Source organism: Taudactylus pleione, unplaced genomic scaffold, assembly GCF_031769625.1.
Source record: "Taudactylus pleione unplaced genomic scaffold, aTauple2 ptg000156l, whole genome shotgun sequence".
Lineage (NCBI taxonomy): Eukaryota > Metazoa > Chordata > Amphibia > Anura > Myobatrachidae > Taudactylus > Taudactylus pleione.
In genome coordinates, this window is record NW_028284558.1 from 4,132,647 (window position 1) to 4,158,428 (window position 25,782).

Consider the following 25,782-nt stretch of genomic DNA (forward strand, 5'->3'; position numbering starts at 1 on the left):
CTCCCAGTACTATATGAGACTGTGCACAAAGGGATGCATGGTTACATTATATGGCATTCCAGGGAAGCTCCCAGTACTATATGGGACTGTGCACAAAGGGATGCCCAGTACTATATGAGATTGTGCACAAAGGGATGCATGGCTACATTGCATGGCAGTCCAGGGAAGCTCCCAGTACTGTACTAGATTGTGCACAAAGGGATACATGGCTAGATTGTATGAAAGTCCAGGGAAGCTCCCAGTACTATAAGGGACTGTGCACAAAGGGATGCATGGCTACATTGTATGGCAGTCCAGGGAAGCTCCCAATATATTATGAGATTGTGCACAAAGGGATGCATGGTTACATTGTATGGCAGTCCAGGGAAGCTCCCAGTACTATATGAGACTATGCACAAAGGGATGCATGGCTACATTGTATGGCAGTCCAGGGAAGCTCCCAGTATATTATGAGATCGTGCACAAAGGGATGCATGGTTACATTGTAAGGCAGTCCAGGGAAGCTCCCAGTACTGTATGAGACTGTGCACAAAGGGATGCATGGTTACATTGTATGGCAGTCCAGTGAAGCTCCTAGTATAGTATGAGATTGTGCGCAAAGGGAAGCATGGCTACATTGTATGGCAGTCCAGGGAAGCTTCCTGTACTGTATGAGATTGTGCACAAAGAGATACATGGTTACATTGTATGGCAGTCCAGGGAAGCTCCCAGTATTGTATGAGACTGTGCACTAAGGGATGAATGGTTACATTGTATGGCAGTACAGGGAAGCTCCCAGTATAGTATGAGATTGTGCGCAAAGGGATGCATGGTAAGATAGTACAGCAGTCCAGGGAAGCTCCCTGTATATTATGAGATTGTGCACAAAGGGATGCATGGTAACATTGTAAGGCAGTCCAGGGAAGCTCCCAGTACTGTATGAGACTGTGCACAAAGGGATGCATGGTTACATTGTATGGCAGTCCAGGGAAGCTCCCAGTATAGTATGAGATTGTGCGCAAAGGGATGCATGGTTAGATTGTATGGCAGTCCAGGGAAGCTCCCTGTACTGTATGAGATTGTGCACAAAGGGATACATGGTTACATTGTAAGGCAGTCCAGGGAAGATGCCAGTACTGTATGAGACTGTGCACAAAGGGATGCATGGTTACATTGTATGGCAGTCCAGGGAAGCTCCCAGTACTATATGAGACTGTGAACAAAGGGATGCATGGTTACATTGTATGGTATTCCAGGGAAGCTCCCAGTACTATATGGGACTGTGCACAAAGGGATGCATGGTTACATTGTATGGCAGTCCAGGGATGCTCCCAGTACTATATGAGACTATGCACAAAGGGATGCATGGCTACATTGTATGGCAGTCCAGGGAAGCTCCCAATATATTATGAGATTGTGCATAAAGGGATGCATGGTTACATTGTATGGCAGTCCATGGAAGCTCCCAGTACAATATGAGACTATGCACAAAGGGATGCATGGCTACATTGTATGGCAGTCCAGGGAAGGTCCCAGTATATTATGAGATTGTGCGCAAAGGGATGCATGGTAAGATAGTATGGCAGTCCAGGGAAGCTCCCTGTATATTATGAGATTGTGCACAAAGGGATGCATGGTAACATTGTAAGGCAGTCCAGGGAAGCTCCCAGTACTGTATGAGACTGTGCACATAGGGATGCATGGTTACATTGTATGGCAGTCCAGGAAAGCTCCCAGTATAGTATGAGACTGTGCACAAAGGGATGCATGGTTACATTGTATGGCATTCCAGGGAAGCTCCCAGTACTATATGGGACTGTGCACAAAGGGATGCATGGTTACATTGTATGGCAGTCCAGGGAAGCTCCCAGTACTATATGAGATTGTGCACAAAGGGATGCATGGCTACATTGTATGGCAGTCCAGGGAAGCTCCCAGTACTGTACTAGATTGTGCACAAGGGATACATGGCTAGATTGTATGACAGTCCTGGGAAGCTCCCAGTACTGTATGAGACTGTGCATAAAGGGATGCATGGTTTCATTGTATGGCAGTCCAGGGAAGCTCCCAGTACTATAAGGGACTGTGCACAAAGGGATGCATGGCTACATTGTAAGGCAGTCCAGGGAAGCTCCCAGTATAGTATGAGATTGTGCGCAAAGGGATGCATGGTTAGATTGTATGGCAGTCCAGGGAAGCTCCCTGTACTGTATGAGATTGTGCACAAAGGGATACCTGGTTACATTGTATGGCAGTCCTGGGAAGCTCCCAGTATTGTATAAGACTGTGCACAAAGGGATGCATGGTTACATTGTATGGCAGTCCAGGGAAGCTCCCAGTACTATATGGGACTGTGCACAAAATGATGCATGGTTAAATTGTATGGGAGTCCAGGTAAGCTCCCAGTATTATATGAGACTGTGCCCAAATGGATGCATGTTTACATTGTATGGCAGTCCAGGGAAGCTCCCAGTACAGTACTAGATTGTGCACAAAGGGTTACATGGCTAGATTGTATGGCAGTCCAGGGAAGCTCCCTGTACTGTATGAGACTGTGCACAAAGGGATGCATTGTTACATTGTATAGCAGTCCAGGGAAGCTCCCAGTACTATATGAGACTATGCACAAAGGGATGCATGTTTACATTGTATGATAGTCCAGGGAAGCTCCCAGTATAGTATGAGATTGTGCACAATGGGATGCATGGTTACATTGTAAGGCAGTCCAGGGAAGCTCCCAGTACTGTATGAGACTGTGCACAATGGGATGCATGGTTACATTGTATGGCACTCCAGGGAAGCTCCTAGTACTGTATGAGATTGTGCACAAAGGGATGCATGGTTACACTGTACGGCAGTCCAGGGAAAAGCCAAGTACTGTACTAGATTGTGCACAAAGGGATACATGGCTAGATTGTATGACAGTCCAGGGAACCTGCCAGTACTGTATGAGACTGTGCACAAAGGGATGCATGGTTACATTGTATGGCAGTCCAGGGAAGCTCCCAGTACTATATGGGACTATGCACAAAGGGATGCATGGCTACATTGTATGGCAGTCCAGGGAAGCTCCCAGTATATTATGAGATTGCGCACAAAGGGATGCATGGTTACATTGTAAGGCAGTCCAGGGAAGCTCCAAAAACTGTATGAGACTGTGCACAAAGGGATGCATGGTTACATTGTATGGCAGTCCAGGGAAGCTCCCAGTACTGTACGGGACTGAGTACAAAGGGATGCATGGTTACATTGTATGGCAGTCCAGGGAAGCTCCTAGTATAGTATGAGATTGTGAGCAAAGGGATGCATGGTTAGATTGTATGGCAGTCCAGGGAAGCTCCCTGTACTGTATGAGATTGTGCACAAAGGGATACATGGTTACATTGTATGGCATTCCAGGGAAGCTCCCAGTATTGTATGAGACTGTGCACAAAGGGATGCATGGTTACATTGTATGGCAGTCCAGGGAAGTACCCAGTACTATATGAGACTGTGCACAAAGTGATGCATGGTTACATTGTATGGCAGTCCAGGGAAGCTCCCAGTACTATATGGGACTGTGCACAAAGGGATGCATGGTTACATTGTATGGCAGTCCACAGAAGCTCCCAGTACTATATGAGACTGTGCACAAAGGGATGCATGGCTACATTGTATGACAGTCCAGGGAAGCTCCCAGTACTGTATGAGACTGTGCACAAAGGGATGCATGGCTACATTGTATGGCAGTCCAGGGAAGCTCCCAGTACTGTACTAGATTGTGCTCAAAGGGATACATGGTTATATTGTATGGCAGTCCAGGGAAGCTCTCAGTACTGTACGAGACTGTGCAAAAAGGGATGCATGGTTACATTGTATGGCAGTCCAGGGAAGCTCCCAGTACTGTATGAGATTGTGCACAAAGGGATGCATTTTTACATTGTAAGGCAGTCCAGGGAAGCTCCCAGTACTGTATGAGACTGTGCACAAAGGGATGCATGGTTAGATTGTATGGCAGTCCAGGGAAGCTCCCAGTACTATATGAGACTGTGCACAAAGGGATGCATGGTTACATTGTATGGCATTCCTGGGAAGCTCCCAGTACTATATGGGACTGTGCACAAAGGGATGCATGGTTACATTGTATGGCAGTCCAGGGAAGCTCCCAGTACTATATGAGATTGTGCACAAAGGGATGCATGGCTACATTGTATGGCAGTCCAGGGAAGCTCCCAGTACTGTACTAGATTGTGCACAAAGGGATACATGGCTAGATTGTATGACAGTCCTGGGAGGCTCCCAGTACTGTATGAGACTGTCCATAAAGGGATGCATGGTTACATTGTATGGCAGTCCAGGGAAGCTCCCAGTACTATAAGGGACTGTGCACAAAGGGATGCATGGCTACATTGTATGGCAGTCCAGGGAAGCTCCCAATATATTATGAGATTGTGCACAAAGGGATGCATGGTTACATTGTATGGCAGTCCATGGAAGCTCCCAGTACTATATGAGACTATGCACAAAGGGATGCATGGCTACATTGTATGGCAGTCCAGGGAAGCTCCCAGTATATTATGAGATTGTGCACAAAGGGATGCATGGATACATTGTAAGGCAGTCCAGGGAAGCTCCAAGTACTGTATGAGACTGTGCACAAAGGGATGCATGGTTACATTGTATGGCAGTCCAGGGAAGCTCCCAGTATAGTATGAGATTGTGCGCAAAGGGATGCTTGGTTAGATTGTATGGCAGTCCAGGGAAGCTCCCTGTACTGTATGAGATTGTGCATAAAGGGATACCTGGTTACATTGTATGGCAGTCCTGGGAAGCTCCCAGTATTGTATGAGACTGTGCACAAAGGGATGCATGGTTACATTGTATGGCAGTCCAGGGAAGCTCCCAGTACTATATGGGACTGTGCACAAAATGATGCATGGATAAATTGTATGGGAGTCCAGGTAAGCACCCAGTATTATATGAGACTGTGCCCAAATGGATGCATGTTTACATTGTATGGCAGTCCAGGGAAGCTCCCAGTACAGTACTAGATTGTGCACAAAGGTATACATGGCTAGATTATATGGCAGTCCAGGGAAGCTCCCTGTACTGTATGAGACTGTGCACAAAGGGATGCATTGTTACATTGTATAGCAGTCCAGGGAAGCTCCCAGTACTATATGAGACTATGCACAAAGGGATGCATGTTTACATTGTATGATAGTCCAGGGAAGCTCCCAGTATAGTATGAGATTGTGCACAATGGGATGCATGGTTACATTGTAAGGCAGTCCAGGGAAGCTCCCAGTACTGTATGAGACTGTGCACAATGGGATGCATGGTTACATTGTATGGCACTCCAGGGAAGCTCCTAGTACTGTATGAGATTGTGCACAAAGGGATGCATGGTTACACTGTATGGCAGTCCAGGGAAAAGCCAAGTACTGTACTAGATTGTGCACAAAGGGATACATGGCTAGATTGTATGACAGTCCAAGGAACCTGCCAGTACTGTATGAGACTGTGCACAAAGGGATGCATGGTTACATTGTATGGCAGTTCAGGGAAGCTCCCAGTACTATATGGGACTATGCACAAAGGGATGCATGGCTACATTGTATGGCAGTCCAGGGAAGCTCCCAGTATATTATGAGATTGCGCACAAAGGGATGCATGGTTACATTGTAAGGCAGTCCAGGGAAGCTCCAAAAACTGTATGAGACTGTGCACAAAGGGATGCATGGTTACATTGTATGGCAGTCCAGGGAAGCTCCCAGTACTGTACGGGACTGAGTACAAAGGGATGCATGGTTACATTGTATGGCAGTCCAGGGAAGCTCCTAGTATAGTATGAGATTGTGAGCAAAGGGATGCATGGTTAGATTGTATGGCAGTCCAGGGAAGCTCCCTGTACTGTATGAGATTGTGCACAAAGGGATACATGGTTACATTGTATGGCAGTCCAGGGAAGCTCCCAGTATTGTATGAGACTGTGCACAAAGGGATGCATGGTTACATTGTATGGCAGTCCAGGGAAGCTCCCAGTACTATATGAGACTGTGCACAAAGTGATGCATGGTTACATTGTATGGCAGTCCAGGGAAGCTCCCAGTACTATATGGGACTGTGCACAAAGGGATGCATGGTTACATTGTATGGCAGTCCAGGGAAGCTCCCAGTACTATATGAGACTGTGCACAAAGGGATGCATGGCTACATTGTATGACAGTCCAGGGAAGCTCCCAGTACTGTATGAGACTGCACAAAGGGATGCATGGCTACATTGTATGGCAGTCCAGGGAAGCTCCCAGTACTGTACTAGATTGTGCTCAAAGGGATACATGGTTATATTGTATGGCAGTCCAGGGAAGCTCTCAGTACTGTACGAGACTGTGCAAAAAGGGATGCATGGTTACATTGTATGGCAGTCCAGGGAAGCTCCCAGTACTGTATTAGATTGTGCACAAAGGGATACATGGCTAGATTGTATGACAGTCCAGGGAAGCTCCAAGTACTGTATGAGATTGTGCACAAAGGGATGCATGGTTACATTGTATGGCAGTCCAAGGAAGCTCCCAGTACGGTATGAGACTTTGCACAAAGGGATGCATGGTTACATTGTATGGCAGTCCAGGGAAGCTCCCAGTACTGCACTAGATTGTGCACAAAGGGATACATGGCTACATTGTATGGCAGTCCAGGGAAGCTCCCAGTATATTATGAGATTGTGCACAAAGGGATGCATGGTTACATTGTAAGGCAGTCCAGGGAAGCTCCCAGTACTGTATGAGACTGTGCACAAAGGGATGCATGGTTACATTGTATGGCAGTCCAGGGAAGCTCCCAGTACAGTATGAGACTGTTCACAAAGGGATGCATGGCTACATTGTATGGCAGTCCAGGGAAGTTCCCAGTATATTATGAGACTGTGCACAAAGTGTTGCATCGTAACATTGTAAGGCAGTCCAGGGAAGCTCCCAGTACTGTATGAGACTGTGCACAAAGGGATGCATGGTTACATTGTACTGCAGTCCAGGGAAGCTCCCAGTATAGTATGAGATTGTGCGCAAAGGGATGCATGGTAAGATAGTACGGCAGTCCAGGGAAGCTCCCTGTATATTATGAGATTGTGCACAAAGGGATGCATGGTAACATTGTAAGGCAGTCCAGGGAAGCTCCCAGTACTGTATGAAACTGTGCACATAGGGATGCATGGTTACATTGTATGGCAGTCCAGGGAAGCTCCCAGTATAGTATGAGATTGTGCGCAAAGGGAGGCATGGTAAGATAGTACGGCAGTCCAGGGAAGCTCCCTGTATATTATGAGATTGTGCACAAAGGGATGCATGGTAACATTGTAAGGCAGTCCAGGGAAGCTCCCAGTACTGTATGAGACTGTGCACATAGGGATGCATGGTTACATTGTATGGCATTCCAGGGAAGCTCCCAGTACTATATGGGACTGTGCACAAAGGGATGCATGGTTAGATTGTATGGCAGTCCACAGAAGCTCTCTGTACTGTATGAGATTGTGCACAAAGGGATACATGGTTCCATTGTAAGGCAGTCCAGGGAAGCTGCCAGTATTGTATGAGACTGTGCACAAAGGGATGCATGGCTACATTGTATGGCAGTCCAGGGAAGCTCCCAGTACTATATGAGACTGTGCACAAAGGGATGCATGGTTACATTGTATGGCATTCCAGGGAAGCTCCCAGTACTATATGGGACTGTGCACAAAGGGATGCATGGTTACATTGTATGGCAGTCCAGGGAAGCTCCCAGTACTATATGAGATTGTGCACAAAGGGATGCATGGCTGCATTGTATGGCAGTCCAGGGAAGCTCCCAGTACTGTATTAGATTGTGCACAAATGGAAGCTTGGCTAGATTGTATGACAGTCCAGGGAAGCTCCCAGTACTGTATGAGACTTTGCACAAAGGGATGCATGGTTACATTGTATGGCAGTCCAGTGAAGCTCCTAGAATAGTATGAGATTGTGCGCAAAGGGATGCATGGCTACATTGTAAGGCAGTCCATGGAAGCTTCCTGTACTGTATGAGATTGTGCACAAAGAGATACATGGTTACATTGTATGGCAGTCCAGGGAAGCTCCCAGTATTGTATGAGACTGTGCACAAAGGGATGAATGGTCACATTGTATGGCAGTACAGGGAAGCTCCCAGTATAGTATGAGATTGTGCGCAAAGGGATGCATGGTAAGATAGTACAGCAGTCCAGGGAAGCTCCCTGTATATTATGAGATTGTGCACAAAGGGATGCATGGTAATATTGTAAGGCAGTCCAGGGAAGCTCCCAGTACTGTATGAGACTGTGCACAAAGGGATGCATGGTTACATTGTATGGCAGTCCAGGGAAGCTCCCAGTATAGTATGAGATTGTGCGCAAAGGGATGCATGGTTAGATTGTATGGCAGTCCAGGGAAGCTCCCTGTACTGTATGAGATTGTGCACAAATGGATACATGGTTACATTGTAAGGCAGTCCAGGGAAGATGCCAGTACTGTATGAGACTGTGCACAAAGGGATGCATGGTTACATTGTATGGCAGTCCAGGGAAGCTCCCAGTACTATATGAGACTGTGCACAAAGGGATGCATGGTTACATTGTATGGCATTCCAGGGAAGCTCCCAGTACTATATGGGACTGTGCACAAAGGGATGCATATTTACATTGAATGGCAGTCCAGGGAAGCTCCCAGTACTATATGAGACTATGCACAAAGGGATGCATGGCTACATTGTATGGCAGTCCAGGGAAGCTCCCAATATATTATGAGATTGTGCATAAAGGGATGCATGGTTACATTGTATGGCAGTCCATGGAAGCTCCCAGTACTATATGAGACTATGCACAAAGGGATGCATGGCTACATTGTATGGCAGTCCAGGGAAGCTCCCAGTATATTATGAGATTGTGCGCAAAGGGATGCATGGTAAGATAGTACGGCAGTCCAGGGAAGCTCCCTGTATATTATGAGATTGTGCACAAAGGGATGCATGGTAACATTGTAAAGCAGTCCAGGGAAGCTCCCAGTACTGTATGAGACTGTGCACATAGGGATGCATGGTTACATTGTATGGCAGTCCAGGGAAGCTCCCAGTATAGTATGAGACTGTGCACAAAGGGATGCATGGTTACATTGTATGGCATTCCAGGGAAGCTCCCAGTACTATATGGGACTGTGCACAAAGGGATGCATGGTTAGATTGTATGGCAGTCCACAGAAGCTCTCTGTACTGTATGAGATTGTGCACAAAGGGATGCATTTTTACATTGTAAGGCAGTCCAGGGAAACTCCCAGTACTGTATGAGACTGCGCACAAAGGGATGCATGGTTACATTGTATGGCAGTCCAGGGAAGCTCCCAGTATAGTATGAGATTGTGCGCAAAGGGATGCATGGTTAGATTGTATGGCAGTCCAGTGAAGCTCCAGTACTATATGAGACTGTGCACAAAGGGATGCATGGTTACATTGTATGGCATTCCAGGGAAGCTCCCAGTACTATATGGGACTGTGCACAAAGGGATGCATGGTTACATTGTATGGCAGTCCAGGGAAGCTCCCAGTACTATATGAGATTGTGCACAAAGGGATGCATGGCTACATTGTATGGCAGTCCAGGGAAGCTCCCAGTACTGTACTAGATTGTGCACAAAGGGATACATGGCTAGATTGTATGACAGTCCTGGGAAGCTCCCAGTACTGTATGAGACTGTGCATAAAGGGATGCATGGTTACATTGTATGGCAGTCCAGGGAAGCTCCCAGTACTATAAGGGACTGTGCACAAAGGGATGCATGGCTACATTGTATGGCAGTCCAGTGAAGCTCCCAATATATTATGAGATTGTGCACAAAGGGATGCATGGTTACATTGTATGGCAGTCCATGGAAGCTCCCAGTACTATATCAGACTATGCACAAAGGGATGCATGGCTACATTGTATGGCAGTCCAGGGAATCTCCCAGTATATTATGAGATTGTGCACAAAGGGATGCATGGATACATTGTAAGGCAGTCCAGGGAAGCTCCAAGTACTGTATGAGACTGTGCACAAAGGGATGCATGGTTACATTGTATGGCAGTCCAGGGAAGCTCCCAGTATAGTATGAGATTGTGCGCAAAGGGATGCATGGTTAGATTGTATGGCAGTCCAGGGAAGCTCCCTGTACTGTATGAGATTGTGCACAAAGGGATACCTGGTTACATTGTATGGCAGTCCTGGGAAGCTCCCAGTATTGTATGAGACTGTGCACAAAGGGATGCATGGTTACATTGTATAGCAGTCCAGGGAAGCTCCCAGTACTATATTGGACTGTGCACAAAATGATGCATGGTTACATTGTATGGGAGTCCAGGTAAGCTCCCAGTATTATATGAGACTGTGCCCAAATGGATGCATGGTTACATTGTATGGCAGTCCAGGGAAGCTCCCAGTACAGTACTAGATTGTGCACAAAGGGATACATGGCTAGATTGTATGGCAGTCCAGGGAAGCTCCCTGTACTGTATGAGACTGTGCACAAAGGGATGCATTGTTACATTGTATAGCAGTCCAGGGAAGCTCCCAGTACTATATGAGACTATGCACAAAGGGATGCATGTTTACATTGTATAATAGTCCAGGGAAGCTCCCAGTATAGTATGAGATTGTGCACAATGGGATGCATGGTTACATTGTAAGGCAGTCCAGGGAAGCTCCCAGTACTGTATGAGACTGTGCACAATGGGATGCATGGTTACATTGTATGGCACTCCAGGGAAGCTCCTAGTACTGTATGAGATTGTGCACAAAGGGATGCATGGTTACACTGTATGGCAGTCCAGGGAAAAGCCAAGTACTGTACTAGATTGTGCACAAAGGGATACATGGCTAGATTGTATGACAGTCCAGGGAACCTGCCAGTACTGTATGAGACTGTGCACAAAGGGATGCATGGTTACATTGTATGGCAGTCCAGGGAAGCTCCCAGTACTATATGGGACTATGCACAAAGGGATGCATGGCTACATTGTATGGCAGTCCAGGGAAGCTCCCAGTATATTATGAGATTGCGCACAAAGGGATGCATGGTTACATTGTAAGGCAGTCCAGGGAAGCTCCCAGTACTGTATGAGACTGTGCACAAAGGGATGCATGGTTACATTGTATGGCAGTCCAGGGAAGCTCCCAGTACAGTATGAGACTGTTCACAAAGGGATGCATGGCTACATTGTATGGCAGTCCAGGGAAGTTCCCAGTATATTATGAGACTGTGCACAAAGTGTTGCATCGTAACATTGTAAGGCAGTCCAGGGAAGCTCCCAGTACTGTATGAGACTGTGCACAAAGGGATGCATGGTTACATTGTACTGCAGTCCAGGGAAGTTCCCAGTATAGTATGAGATTGTGCGCAAAGGGATGCATGGTAAGATAGTACGGCAGTCCAGGGAAGCTCCCTGTATATTATGAGATTGTGCACAAAGGGATGCATGGTAACATTGTAAGGCAGTCCAGGGAAGCTCCCAGTACTGTATGAAACTGTGCACATAGGGATGCATGGTTACATTGTATGGCAGTTCAGGGAAGCTCCCAGTATAGTATGAGATTGTGCGCAAAGGGAGGCATGGTAAGATAGTACGGCAGTCCAGGGAAGCTCCCTGTATATTATGAGATTGTGCACAAAGGGATGCATGGTAACATTGTAAGGCAGTCCAGGGAAGCTCCCAGTACTGTATGAGACTGTGCACATAGGGATGCATGGTTACATTGTATGGCATTCCAGGGAAGCTCCCAGTACTATATGGGACTGTGCACAAAGGGATGCATGGTTAGATTGTATGGCAGTCCACAGAAGCTCTCTGTACTGTATGAGATTGTGCACAAAGGGATACATGGTTACATTGTAAGGCAGTCCAGGGAAGCTGCCAGTATTGTATGAGACTGTGCACAAAGGGATGCATGGCTACATTGTATGGCAGTCCAGGGAAGCTCCCAGTACTATATGAGACTGTGCACAAAGGGATGCATGGTTACATTGTATGGCATTCCAGGGAAGCTCCCAGTACTATATGGGACTGTGCACAAAGGGATGCATGGTTACATTGTATGGCAGTCCAGGGAAGCTCCCAGTACTATATGAGATTGTGCACAAAGGGATGCATGGCTGCATTGTATGGCAGTCCAGGGAAGCTCCCAGTACTGTATTAGATTGTGCACAAATGGAAGCTTGGCTAGATTGTATGACAGTGCAGGGAAGCTCCCAGTACTGTATGAGACTTTGCACAAAGGGATGCATGGTTACATTGTATGGCAGTCCAGTGAAGCTCCTAGAATAGTATGAGATTGTGCGCAAAGGGATGCATGGCTACATTGTAAGGCAGTCCATGGAAGCTTCCTGTACTGTATGAGATTGTGCACAAAGAGATACATGGTTACATTGTATGGCAGTCCAGGGAAGCTCCCAGTATTGTATGAGACTGTGCACAAAGGGATGAATGGTCACATTGTATGGCAGTACAGGGAAGCTCCCAGTATAGTATGAGATTGTGCGCAAAGGGATGCATGGTAAGATAGTACAGCAGTCCAGGGAAGCTCCCTGTATATTATGAGATTGTGCACAAAGGGATGCATGGTAATATTGTAAGGCAGTCCAGGGAAGCTCCCAGTACTGTATGAGACTGTGCACAAAGGGATGCATGGTTACATTGTATGGCAGTCCAGGGAAGCTCCCAGTATAGTATGAGATTGTGCGCAAAGGGATGCATGGTTAGATTGTATGGCAGTCCAGGGAAGCTCCCTGTACTGTATGAGATTGTGCACAAATGGATACATGGTTACATTGTAAGGCAGTCCAGGGAAGATGCCAGTACTGTATGAGACTGTGCACAAAGGGATGCATGGTTACATTGTATGGCAGTCCAGGGAAGCTCCCAGTACTATATGAGACTGTGCACAAAGGGATGCATGGTTACATTGTATGGCATTCCAGGGAAGCTCCCAGTACTATATGGGACTGTGCACAAAGGGATGCATATTTACATTGAATGGCAGTCCAGGGAAGCTCCCAGTACTATATGAGACTATGCACAAAGGGATGCATGGCTACATTGTATGGCAGTCCAGGGAAGCTCCCAATATATTATGAGATTGTGCATAAAGGGATGCATGGTTACATTGTATGGCAGTCCATGGAAGCTCCCAGTACTATATGAGACTATGCACAAAGGGATGCATGGCTACATTGTATGGCAGTCCAGGGAAGCTCCCAGTATATTATGAGATTGTGCGCAAAGGGATGCATGGTAAGATAGTACGGCAGTCCAGGGAAGCTCCCTGTATATTATGAGATTGTGCACAAAGGGATGCATGGTAACATTGTAAAGCAGTCCAGGGAAGCTCCCAGTACTGTATGAGACTGTGCACATAGGGATGCATGGTTACATTGTATGGCAGTCCAGGGAAGCTCCCAGTATAGTATGAGACTGTGCACAAAGGGATGCATGGTTACATTGTATGGCATTCCAGGGAAGCTCCCAGTACTATATGGGACTGTGCACAAAGGGATGCATGGTTAGATTGTATGGCAGTCCACAGAAGCTCTCTGTACTGTATGAGATTGTGCACAAAGGGATGCATTTTTACATTGTAAGGCAGTCCAGGGAAACTCCCAGTACTGTATGAGACTGCGCACAAAGGGATGCATGGTTACATTGTATGGCAGTCCAGGGAAGCTCCCAGTATAGTATGAGATTGTGCGCAAAGGGATGCATGGTTAGATTGTATGGCAGTCCAGTGAAGCTCCAGTACTATATGAGACTGTGCACAAAGGGATGCATGGTTACATTGTATGGCATTCCAGGGAAGCTCCCAGTACTATATGGGACTGTGCACAAAGGGATGCATGGTTACATTGTATGGCAGTCCAGGGAAGCTCCCAGTACTATATGAGATTGTGCACAAAGGGATGCATGGCTACATTGTATGGCAGTCCAGGGAAGCTCCCAGTACTGTACTAGATTGTGCACAAAGGGATACATGGCTAGATTGTATGACAGTCCTGGGAAGCTCCCAGTACTGTATGAGACTGTGCATAAAGGGATGCATGGTTACATTGTATGGCAGTCCAGGGAAGCTCCCAGTACTATAAGGGACTGTGCACAAAGGGATGCATGGCTACATTGTATGGCAGTCCAGTGAAGCTCCCAATATATTATGAGATTGTGCACAAAGGGATGCATGGTTACATTGTATGGCAGTCCATGGAAGCTCCCAGTACTATATCAGACTATGCACAAAGGGATGCATGGCTACATTGTATGGCAGTCCAGGGAATCTCCCAGTATATTATGAGATTGTGCACAAAGGGATGCATGGATACATTGTAAGGCAGTCCAGGGAAGCTCCAAGTACTGTATGAGACTGTGCACAAAGGGATGCATGGTTACATTGTATGGCAGTCCAGGGAAGCTCCCAGTATAGTATGAGATTGTGCGCAAAGGGATGCATGGTTAGATTGTATGGCAGTCCAGGGAAGCTCCCTGTACTGTATGAGATTGTGCACAAAGGGATACCTGGTTACATTGTATGGCAGTCCTGGGAAGCTCCCAGTATTGTATGAGACTGTGCACAAAGGGATGCATGGTTACATTGTATAGCAGTCCAGGGAAGCTCCCAGTACTATATGGGACTGTGCACAAAATGATGCATGGTTACATTGTATGGGAGTCCAGGTAAGCTCCCAGTATTATATGAGACTGTGCCCAAATGGATGCATGGTTACATTGTATGGCAGTCCAGGGAAGCTCCCAGTACAGTACTAGATTGTGCACAAAGGGATACATGGCTAGATTGTATGGCAGTCCAGGGAAGCTCCCTGTACTGTATGAGACTGTGCACAAAGGGATGCATTGTTACATTGTATAGCAGTCCAGGGAAGCTCCCAGTACTATATGAGACTATGCACAAAGGGATGCATGTTTACATTGTATAATAGTCCAGGGAAGCTCCCAGTATAGTTTGAGATTGTGCACAATGGGATGCATGGTTACATTGTAAGGCAGTCCAGGGAAGCTCCCAGTACTGTATGAGACTGTGCACAATGGGATGCATGGTTACATTGTATGGCACTCCAGGGAAGCTCCTAGTACTGTATGAGATTGTGCACAAAGGGATGCATGGTTACACTGTATGGCAGTCCAGGGAAAAGCCAAGTACTGTACTAGATTGTGCACAAAGGGATACATGGCTAGATTGTATGACAGTCCAGGGAACCTGCCAGTACTGTATGAGACTGTGCACAAAGGGATGCATGGTTACATTGTATGGCAGTCCAGGGAAGCTCCCAGTACTATATGGGACTATGCACAAAGGGATGCATGGCTACATTGTATGGCAGTCCAGGGAAGCTTCCAGTATATTATGAGATTGCGCACAAAGGGATGCATGGTTACATTGTAAGGCAGTCCAGGGAAGCTCCAAAAACTGTATGAGACTGTGCACAAAGGGATGCATGGTTATATTGTATGGCAGTCCAGGGAAGCTCCCAGTACTGTACGGGACTGAGTACAAAGGGATGCATGGTTACATTGTATGGCAGTCCAGGGAAGCTTCTAGTATAGTATGAGATTGTTAGCAAAGGGATGCATGGTTAGATTGTATGGCAGTCCAGGGAAGCTCCCTGTACTGTATGAGATTGTGCACAAAGGGATACATGGTTACATTGTATGGCAGTCCAGGGAAGCTCCCAGTATTGTATGAGACTGTGCACAAAGGGATGCATGGTTACATTGTATGGCAGTCCAGGGAAGCTCCCAGTACTATATGAGACTGTGCACTAAGTGATGCATGGTTACATTGTATGGCAGTCCAGGGAAGCTCCCAGTACTATATGGGACTGTGCACAAAGGGATGCATGGTTACATTGTATGGCAGTCCAGGGAAGCTCCCAGTACTATATGAGACTGTGCACAAAGGGATGCATGGCTACATTGTATGACAGTCCAGGGAAGCTCCCAGTACTGTATGAGACTGTGCACAAAGGGATGTATGGCTACATTGTATGGCAGTCCAGGGAAGCTCCCAGTACTGTACTAGATTGTGCTCAAAGGGATACATGGTTATATTGTATGGCAGTCCAGGGAAGCTCTCAGTACTGTACGAGACTGTGCAAAAAGGGATGCATGGTTACATTGTATGGCAGTCCAGGGAAGCTCCTAGTACTGTATTAGATTGTGCACAAAGGGATACATGGCTAGATTGTATGACAGTCCAGGGAAGCTCCAAGTACTGTATGAGATTGTGCACAAAGGGATGCATGGTTACATTGTATGGCAGTCCAGGGAAGCTCCCAGTACGGTATGAGACTTTGCACAAAGGGATGCATGGTTACATTGTATGGCAGTCCAGGGAAGCTCCCAGTACTGCACTAGATTGTGCACAAAGGGATACATGGCTACATTGTATGGCAGTCCAGGGAAGCTCCCAGTATATTATGAGATTGTGCACAAAGGGATGCATGGTTACATTGTAAGGCAGTCCAGGGAAGCTCCCAGTACTGTATGAGACTGTGCACAAAGGGATGCATGGTTACATTGTATGGCAGTCCAGGGAAGCTCCCAGTACAGTATGAGACTGTGCACAAAGGGATGCATGGCTACATTGTATGGCAGTCCAGGGAAGTTCCCAGTATATTATGAGATTGTGCACAAAGGGTTGCATGGTAACATTGTAAGGCAGTCCAGGGAAGCTCCCAGTACTGTATGAGACTGTGCACAAAGGGATGCATGGTTACATTGTACTGTAGTCCAGGGAAGCTCCCAGTATAGTATGAGATTGTGCGCAAAGGGATGCATGGTAAGATAGTACGGCAGTCCAGGGAAGCTCCCTGTATATTATGAGATTGTGCACAAAGGGATGCATGGTAACATTGTAAGGCAGTCCAGGGAAGCTCCCAGTACTGTATGAGACTGTGCACATAGGGATGCATGGTTACATTGTATGGCAGTCCAGGGAAGCTCCCAGTATAGTATGAGACTGTGCACAAAGGGATGCATGGTTACATTGTATGGAATTCCAGGGAAGCTCCCAGTACTATATGGGACTGTGCACAAAGGGATGCATGGTTAGATTGTATGGCAGTCCACAGAAGCTCTCTGTACTGTATGAGATTGTGCACAAAGGGATACATGGTTACATTGTAAGGCAGTCCAGGGAAGCTGCCAGTACTGTATGAGACTGTGCACAAAGGGATGCATGGTTACATTGTATGGCAGTCCAGGGAAGCTCCCAGTACTATATGAGACTGTGCACAAAGTAATGCATGGTTACATTGTATGGCATTCCAGGGAAGCTCCCAGTACTATATGGGACTGTGCACAAAGGGATGCATGGTTACATTGTATGGCAGTCCAGGGAAGCTCCCAGTACTATATGAGAATGTGCACAAAGGGATGCATGGTTGCATTGTATGGCAGTCCAGGGAAGCTCCCAGTACTGTATTAGATTGTGCACAAAGGGATACATGGCTAGATTGTATGACAGTCCAGGGAAGCTCCCAGTACTGTATGAGACTGTGCACAAAGGGATGCATGGTTACATTGTATGGCAGTCCAGGGAAGCTCCCAGTACTATAAGGGACTGTGCACAAAGGGAAGTATGGCTACATTGTATGGCAGTCCAGGGAAGCTCCCAATATATTACGAGATTGTGCACAAAGGGATGCATGGCTACTTTGTATGGCAGTCCATGGAAGCTCCCAGTACTATATGAGACTATGCACAAAGGGATACATGGTTACATTATATGGCAGTCCAGGGAAGCTCCCAGTATTGTATGAGACTGTGCACAAAGGGATGCATGGTTACATTGTATGGCAGTCCAGGGAAGCTCCCAGTACTATATGGGACTGTGCACAATGGGATGCATGGTTACATTGTATGGCAGTCCAGGGAAGCTCCCAGTACTATATGAGACTGTGCACAAAGGAAATCATGGTTACATTGTATGGCAGTCCAGGGAAGCTCCCAGTACTGTACTAGATTGTGCACAAAGGGATACATGGCTAGATTGTATGGCAGTCTAGGGAAGCTCCCAGTTCTGTATGAGACTGTGCACAAAGGGATGCATGGTTACATTGTATGGCAGTCCAGGGAAGCTCCCTGTACTATATGAGACTATGCACAAAGGGATGCATGTTTACATTGTATGGCAGTCCAGGGAAGCTCCCAGTATATTATGAGATTGTGCACAAAGGGATGCATGGTTACATTGTAAGGCAGTCCAGGGAAGCTCCCAGTACTGTATGAGACTGTGCACAATGGGATGCATGTTTACATTGTAAGGCAGTCCTGGGAAGCTCCCAGTACTATATGGGACTGTGCACAAAGGGATGCATGGTTACATTGTATTGCAGTCCAGGGAAGCTCCCAGTACTATATGAAACAGTGCACAAAGGGATGCATGGTTACTTTGTATGGCAGTCCAAGGAAGCTCCCAGTACTGTACTAGATTGTGCACAAAGGGATACATGGCTAGATTGTATGACAGTCCAGGGAAGCTCCCTGTACTGTATGAGACTGTGCACAAAGGGATGCATGGTTACATTGTATGGCAGTCCAGGGAAGCTCCCAGTACTATATGAGACTATGCACAAAGGGATGCATGGTTACATTGTATGGCAGTCCAGGGAAGCTCCAGGTATATTTTGAGATTGTGCACCAAGGGATGCATGGTTACCTTGTAAGGCAGTCCAGGGAAGCTCCCAGTACTGTATGAGACTGTGCACAATGGGATGCATGGTTACATTGTATGGCAGTCCAGGGAAGTTCCCAGTACTGTATGAGATTGTGCACAAAGGGATGCACGGTTAGATTGTATGGCAGTCAAGGGAAGCTCCCAGTACTGTACGAGACTGTGCTCAAAGGGATCCATGCTTACATTGTATGGCAGTCCAGGGAAGCTCCCAGTACTGTACGAGACTGTGCACAAAGGGATGCATGGTTTCATTGTATGGCAGTCCAGGGAAGCTCCCAGTACTGTACGAGACTGTGCACAAAGGGATGCATGCTTACATTGTATTGCAGTCCAGGGAAGCTCCCAGTACTGTACGAGACTGTGCACAAAGGGATCCATGCTTACATTGTATGGCAGTCCAGGGAAGCAACTTTAAAATAAACTTTTAACAAGTTACTTGTAACGTTCTCTATAATGTAGCATAACCCAGTCAGAGGAGATATCTCCTTTCTCAAAAATTCTGCATCTACAGCCTCTAGCACTGTAACAGTTGTTATATATTGTTTAATAACTGTAAAAAGGAAATAATAATTGGGAAAGTAGCAACACGACGCTGTGCGATGTGTTCCCAGCACAGACTATGAACATGTACATCATAAACATTTTTGGATAAACATCACCCTCTGGTGTATTATTTATCTAATGCAAAAGTAAATTTTTACAGCCATAGATATGTCACAGCCTCGTTAGTAATGATAACTTATGTATCAATATGACATTTATAATAGAAGAATAATAATAATTAGACTGCTGGTTTAATCAAAATCAGTGTTCTCTGCTACCTTCCTGTATTTCCTATTTACTCTGTTGTGTGCTACATATCCCAGTTATTATTCTATGAACTTCAGCGTAACTAAATTATAACTGCTTATAGATTCAAAAACTCATACTAACACCTGTAAGGACCTGTATACGGTGTGTAAAAGCACTTCCATTGTTCACCAAGAAACAGATTATTAACAACATTTTCCATGTTACATTCCATAGAATGCACAAACCTAGAACTTTCTTTAAATTTTAATGCTTATAGAATAACCTATGGGCGCAGCTACAACAATGCTATGTACAGCAAAAGTAACGCAGTCACTGCAATTGTATCAATGCCACAGCCATACTGTGGGGCGGCGTGACTAGTACTCCTGTCAGGCCTCTGTGCCGAGATTGTACCATATTTAGAAAGGTACCCAGCCCATGAAAGTGCAGCCTGATCTATCTTCCTCCTCCCAACTGCAGTCTCCCCAGAGTAGTAGGAGGAAGTAACTCTACTGGAGAGGTGAAGAAGTAGAATTAGAAGAACAAAAGAAAAGAATAAAGAAAAAGTTAAGTAAAGAGAGGAGATGGAAAACCAGATGTCAAAAGAGAACCTGTAGAAATGTATTAAACCATGGAAACAATGGAGAAGAGGACAAGAGGAGAAGTTGCCCATAGCAACCAATGAGCTTTGAGGTTGCATTTATCAAGTATAATCTATTAAATTATAGGCAGAAACTGATTGGTTGTTATGGACAACTTCTCCACCTCCCTACTTCTTTAGAAGATTTAATATATCTCCGCCTTAGGGTGCAAGTGCTGGAGAAACCAGGAAGGGTGCGCTTAGTGGACTGACCTGGGGGTACAGCATTGATCACAATTAGTAAATAAAAAAATAAAACTTATATATATATATATGTATGTATACTGTATATATATATATATATATATATATATATATATATATAAATATATAACAATCTGTATATAAAATTACAAATTGTGATATACATAAAATTAATTGTACAATACTGCAAAAATAAAATTACTTTTTTGTAATTGCTCTCGAAGAACGCAAATTTTCTGTCTGGTGATAGTTGATAATTTGTAGCATTCACATCATCCTGCAAACAATAACAGTAAGTAAGTTATATCATAGCTCTATGCATCTGCACATTTTGAGATATTTAAAAGACATAACTAAGTATTTAACAGTGTCCTAGTGCAAGTTGAAGATTTACAGTTATCTATGAAAATCTGGAAAAGATTTCTGGACTGCACAACCTGACTATATATATAATGGGAGGTGCTACCTGATGAGACTAATTGCAGGCACAGAAACAGACAAAATCTCAGGTGCACAACTCCATATTATTAATAATATAAATAAATCCAATAACATTTTGCTATCAATAGATGTTTTTAGCATAATCATGGCCAACGTTATGGGCCTACCCACCATATCCAGGTAACCTCTTTCGGTAGGTCCCTAACATACTAAGGTTCAAATCCAGAGCGCAGGACCCCCCAAAACCGGCCCAGCTAAGCTGCCCCAGGGCACCACCATAGTAAGAAAAGTGCAGTGTAAAGAGATAGTTAGGAGCAGCTGCAGCTGCATATAAAGAATGACAATAAAAAAGTGAAGTACATATATATTAGACACACAGTGAAGGGTTAAAATGTGTTATAAAGGAAAATGTGTTATAATGCAGTGCCCTGAGACAGACCAACCAACGCAATCCAGGGGGACCCACGCCCCAAAAATGAACCAAAATTGCACTACAGTATATAACTTGTAGGACTTACCTAGAATTGTGCCTAATACAGTGTGCATATACATTACCATACTCCATGCTTTTAAACCAATAAGGAAGGGTGCTAGTCCAGAATGGGGGCGCCTCCTTTCCCTCAGATGTGCAATAAAGAACATTAAATGGAGTATATGGAAAAGATTTCTGGACTGCACAACCTGACTATATATATAATGGGAGGTGTTACCTGATGAGACTAATTGCAAGCACAGAAACAGACAAAATCTCAGGTGCACAGCTCCAAATTATTAATAATATAAATAAATGCAATACAATTTTGCAATCAATAGAGGTTTTTAGCATAATCATGGCCAAGGTTATGGGCCTACCCACCATATCCAGGTAACCTCTTTCGGGTAGGTCCCTAACATACTAAGGTTCAAATCCAGAGCGCAGGACCCCCCAAAACCGGCCCAGCTAAGGTGCCCCAGGGCACCACCATAGTAAGAAAAGTGCAGTGTAAAGAGATAGTTAGGAGCAGCTGCAGCTGCATATAAAGAATGAAAATAAAAAAGTGAAGTACATATATATTAGACACACAGTGAAGGGTTAAAATGTGTTATAAAGGAAAATGTGTTATAATGCAGTGCCCTGAGACAGACCAACCAACGCAATCCAGGGGGACCCACGCCCCAAAAATGAACCAAAATTGCACTACAGTATGTAACTTGTAGTACTTACCTAGAATTGTGCCTAATACAGTGTGCATATACATTACCATACTCCATGCTTTTAAACCAATAAGGAAGGGTGCTAGTCCAGAATGAGGGCATCTCCTTTCCATCAGATGTGCAATAAAGCACATTAAATGGAGTATATGGAAAAGATTTCTGGACTGCACAACCTGACTATATATATAAAAAGGCGACTTTGGGGCGAACCTGGTCCTCTATGGCAGGTATATAGATGATTTATATTTTATTTGGGATGGGGATAGCACATCTATTTATGATTTTGTTAAACACTTAAACACTAATAATTATGATCTGAAATTCACCAGCACCTTCAGTTCTACACATATTAAATTTCTGGACATTGCACTACTGGCCATGGAAGATCAAATATATACAGAGACCTTTTTTAAAAAGGTTGATTCCAATAATTTTTTACAATATGGCAGTAGTCATTTAAAAGCTTGGCGTAATAACATTCCAAAAAGCCAATTTTTTCGCATAAAAAGAAATTGCTCCAGTGAAGTGAAATATCAAGAGCAGGTGAAAAAAGTATATGAAGCATTCGTGGAACAAGGGTACCCAACGTACATCTTGGATAAAGCACTGGAAGACACATTTAAAAAGAATAGAAAGGAGTTACTGATGGACAAAAAATTACAGAAACAGGATAAGGACTGGAAAACATATTGTCCGTTTATTACACAATATAATACTCATGCTTATGCAATAAAAGAGATCATTAGAAAAAATACATCTATACTAAAGGCAGACTTAGCTTTAGGTCCCATCATTGGTGATGATATTAAGATTGTCTACAGGAAATCTGACAATTTGAAACAGAAATTAGCCCCTAGTATGTACAAGAAAAATCGCGATATTAATGAAAGGAGAAATAATAATGTAAGTATTAGACATAATGTAGGTGACCATCTAAGATGGTTACCAGAAAAACCAAAAGGTTTTTTTAGATGTGGAAGGGAGAAATGTATGACATGCAAAAATGCGGGACATAGGGACATCACTTTTCAATCTAAAGTCTCATCGGAAGTATTTTATATAGAATCCTTTCTTAATTGTAATTCCAACTATGTTATATATATTATTGAGTGGGGATGCGGCCTTCAGTATGTGGGACGTACCACACGTACACTCAACATCAGATTTCTAGAACACCGGAGAAATATCATGAAGAATAATTCTACACACAGTTTGTCTAAACATATATCAGTCTGCAATAAGGGTGGCATGAGTAAAATTAAAATTAAAGCCATTGAACAAATAAAATATACTGAGAGAGGTGGTAATAGGTTCAATATATTGTGTAAAAGGGAGGCGTACTGGATCTTTAGGTTACAAACCTTGGAACCAGGAGGTCTCAACGAAACAATTGAATTGAATAATATATAATTTTTGGTCCATTGTCAAGCTCTCTCTTCCTCCTCTATATTCTTCTCTTTTTTATATATTAATAACATGAATGAGTTTTATATGTGGTATGGGTATCTATCGGAATTAGTATATTCCATGCGTTTATCCATTGGAATTAGTATAATATGTACTTTTACCTTTATGTGGGCCTTTTCCTAACTATAAAGATTATTTTTATAGTAGCATATTATGGTGGTTTATATAATATTTGCACATCTAGTTTTGAACTAAATAATGAAAGAGACCTAATGGGCCCATATTGATGACCATCTTCTATTTATATTGTTGAAAGATTCCTAACTGAGTCCTATATTAGATCTTTATAAATTATTTTAGTACATCTGCCATTTATATTATTTATTTATTATTAATTATGACATGAAGTTATTTTCTGTTTATTTCTCCCCCCCTTTCTAAGGAACAGGTTGTAATATGGTTATAAGTAGAGATTTAACAATTTATAAATAACTACTCACCATATAATTAATTGTAAAATATAAATTTTGAAATACAGATTGACATCTAGCGTGAAGGATACTCTAATGGTTAATGTTGGCTTTATATAGGCACCTCAATGTATGACAAGACATAAATTAATGAATTGTACAAGTTGTATTTATTATATTTTTTTATTATAATATGTGAGTTTTGATGATTTACTCTTTTGAAAAGCATCAGTGCAATACATTATGAGTTGGAATCATATTTCCCTAATCAGGATTGAAAGTGAACCAATGAATGCATACTAAGAGGGATATAAGACAGCACCAATGGGTAGTGAGTTAGCTTCTGAGGAAACCGCCGTGTCATAGGGCGGAGAAGCGCGTCAGCTGACTTGTGGAATGCAGGTGGAATGCAAACCGGAAGCTACAAGCCCGATACCGGAAGTAGCGGAGCGTGAGGGAGCCAGCGTTTTCCAGCGTGTCTCAGTGACTTACACACAGCCAGCAGTAAGGAGTGCCGTGAATCAGTAATAGAGGTCCCTCTGTCTGAGGCTACATATACCTCTGGACCGCTTGATCAACAGCGCTGTTACTATTGACACACTGTGTCCAACACTGACTTTTACAGGTGGCAAACATTGTCCAATTTCCTCCCCCTGCTTTGGGGTAGAGGTCAGCTCCATTTGGCTATACCTTTCCCATATTAAACGGATGGTAACGTATGAAATATACAGCAGCAGAAATATCCTGCAAATTGCTTATTATAAGCTGCTTTCTATCATCTATATAATTGTGACTGTGCGTGACTGTCTATTCACATACTAACTGTCAGTGTATGGATCTCTATACTAACAACTACTAATATATATCCGCTGACCATTATCAATCTCTAACTCCATACTCCGCTACCAAAATCGGATTGAATCGATGCCTAATGATTTATGATAAAAAGTGTTTGATATTGTCAGATTGATTTTAATATACATCGATGTTTCATATGTCGTTTGCTATATATTGTTTTAAAATAGATAAAGCCGGATCCGTGCCTTAAATTGTGGCAATTTAGCCTTATTAATGATTCCACTTGCGTTGGAAAGATTGGATTGATGCAATGTATAATTATTTGTTTTTTATTGAATAAATCTATTTTATAAACCTGTAGCCAGTTACCAGCGCTCCCATTAATATCCTGAAAACCTGCACTGTTTGCTGAGCTCTGTGAACTTACAAAAGTTTTGTTCCTCAGAATAGTAGACGTTCTTCCAGTTTCTACATTATAAATTAGGACGTTTCCATCTTCGTTTTTGCGAGTATATTCATTCTCTGCATCAAAGGAAATATTGAAAGAAATATTACACGTTTTACAAATGAATCACAAACCTTTTTTACTTTATCAGATCTAGAAGTGATGCAAAAAAACACCATATACTGTATGTGTAAATTTTGCTTTGTTAATATTTTAAATAAATTCAAAATTTTGTAAAACATATTCAGCTTTAGCTATCAAAATACATTACGGACTGCTAATAATATAACACGTATGGACATATGACATATAGACAAGAGTTTTGTAAAGTTGGGTTACTTATAAGCCAATATGTCCTCACTAATCAGGAATGTGAACTTTATATGTATAAAGCTGAGGGAATAGGAGGAGGCTTTGTGATCATACACCCAAATATGACAGCAAACTAATGTTAGAGATATTAAACACAGGTCATTATTGTAATTCTCTCAATACTTACTTTCGTACGACTTTAAAAGAAGGGCTACACTTTTTTATTTATGAAAATATTTTCTAACTATTGGTCTTAATTTATATTCTGCCTTCTGGTAGACAAGAAAAGTATATTATTCATAAGTATACACACAGTCAAGAATAGATGGTATATTTTACATTGTTTCTACAATATTGTTAG

General features: G+C 43.8%; 1 protein-coding gene across 1 annotated transcript in view; it reads right to left on the reverse strand.

The window, feature by feature from the left end:
* Nucleotides 1-25,782, reverse strand: part of LOC148521613 (prolyl endopeptidase FAP-like) — a 180,107-nt gene that overhangs the window by 132,962 nt on the left and 21,363 nt on the right. Inside the window, exons 3-4 of the mRNA XM_088474764.1 lie at nucleotides 25,092-25,186; nucleotides 20,557-20,631 (exon numbers count right to left, since the gene is read on the reverse strand). Coding sequence (XP_088330890.1) covers nucleotides 20,557-20,631; nucleotides 25,092-25,186 — 170 coding nt within the window. The remainder of the gene's footprint in view (nucleotides 1-20,556; nucleotides 20,632-25,091; nucleotides 25,187-25,782) is intronic.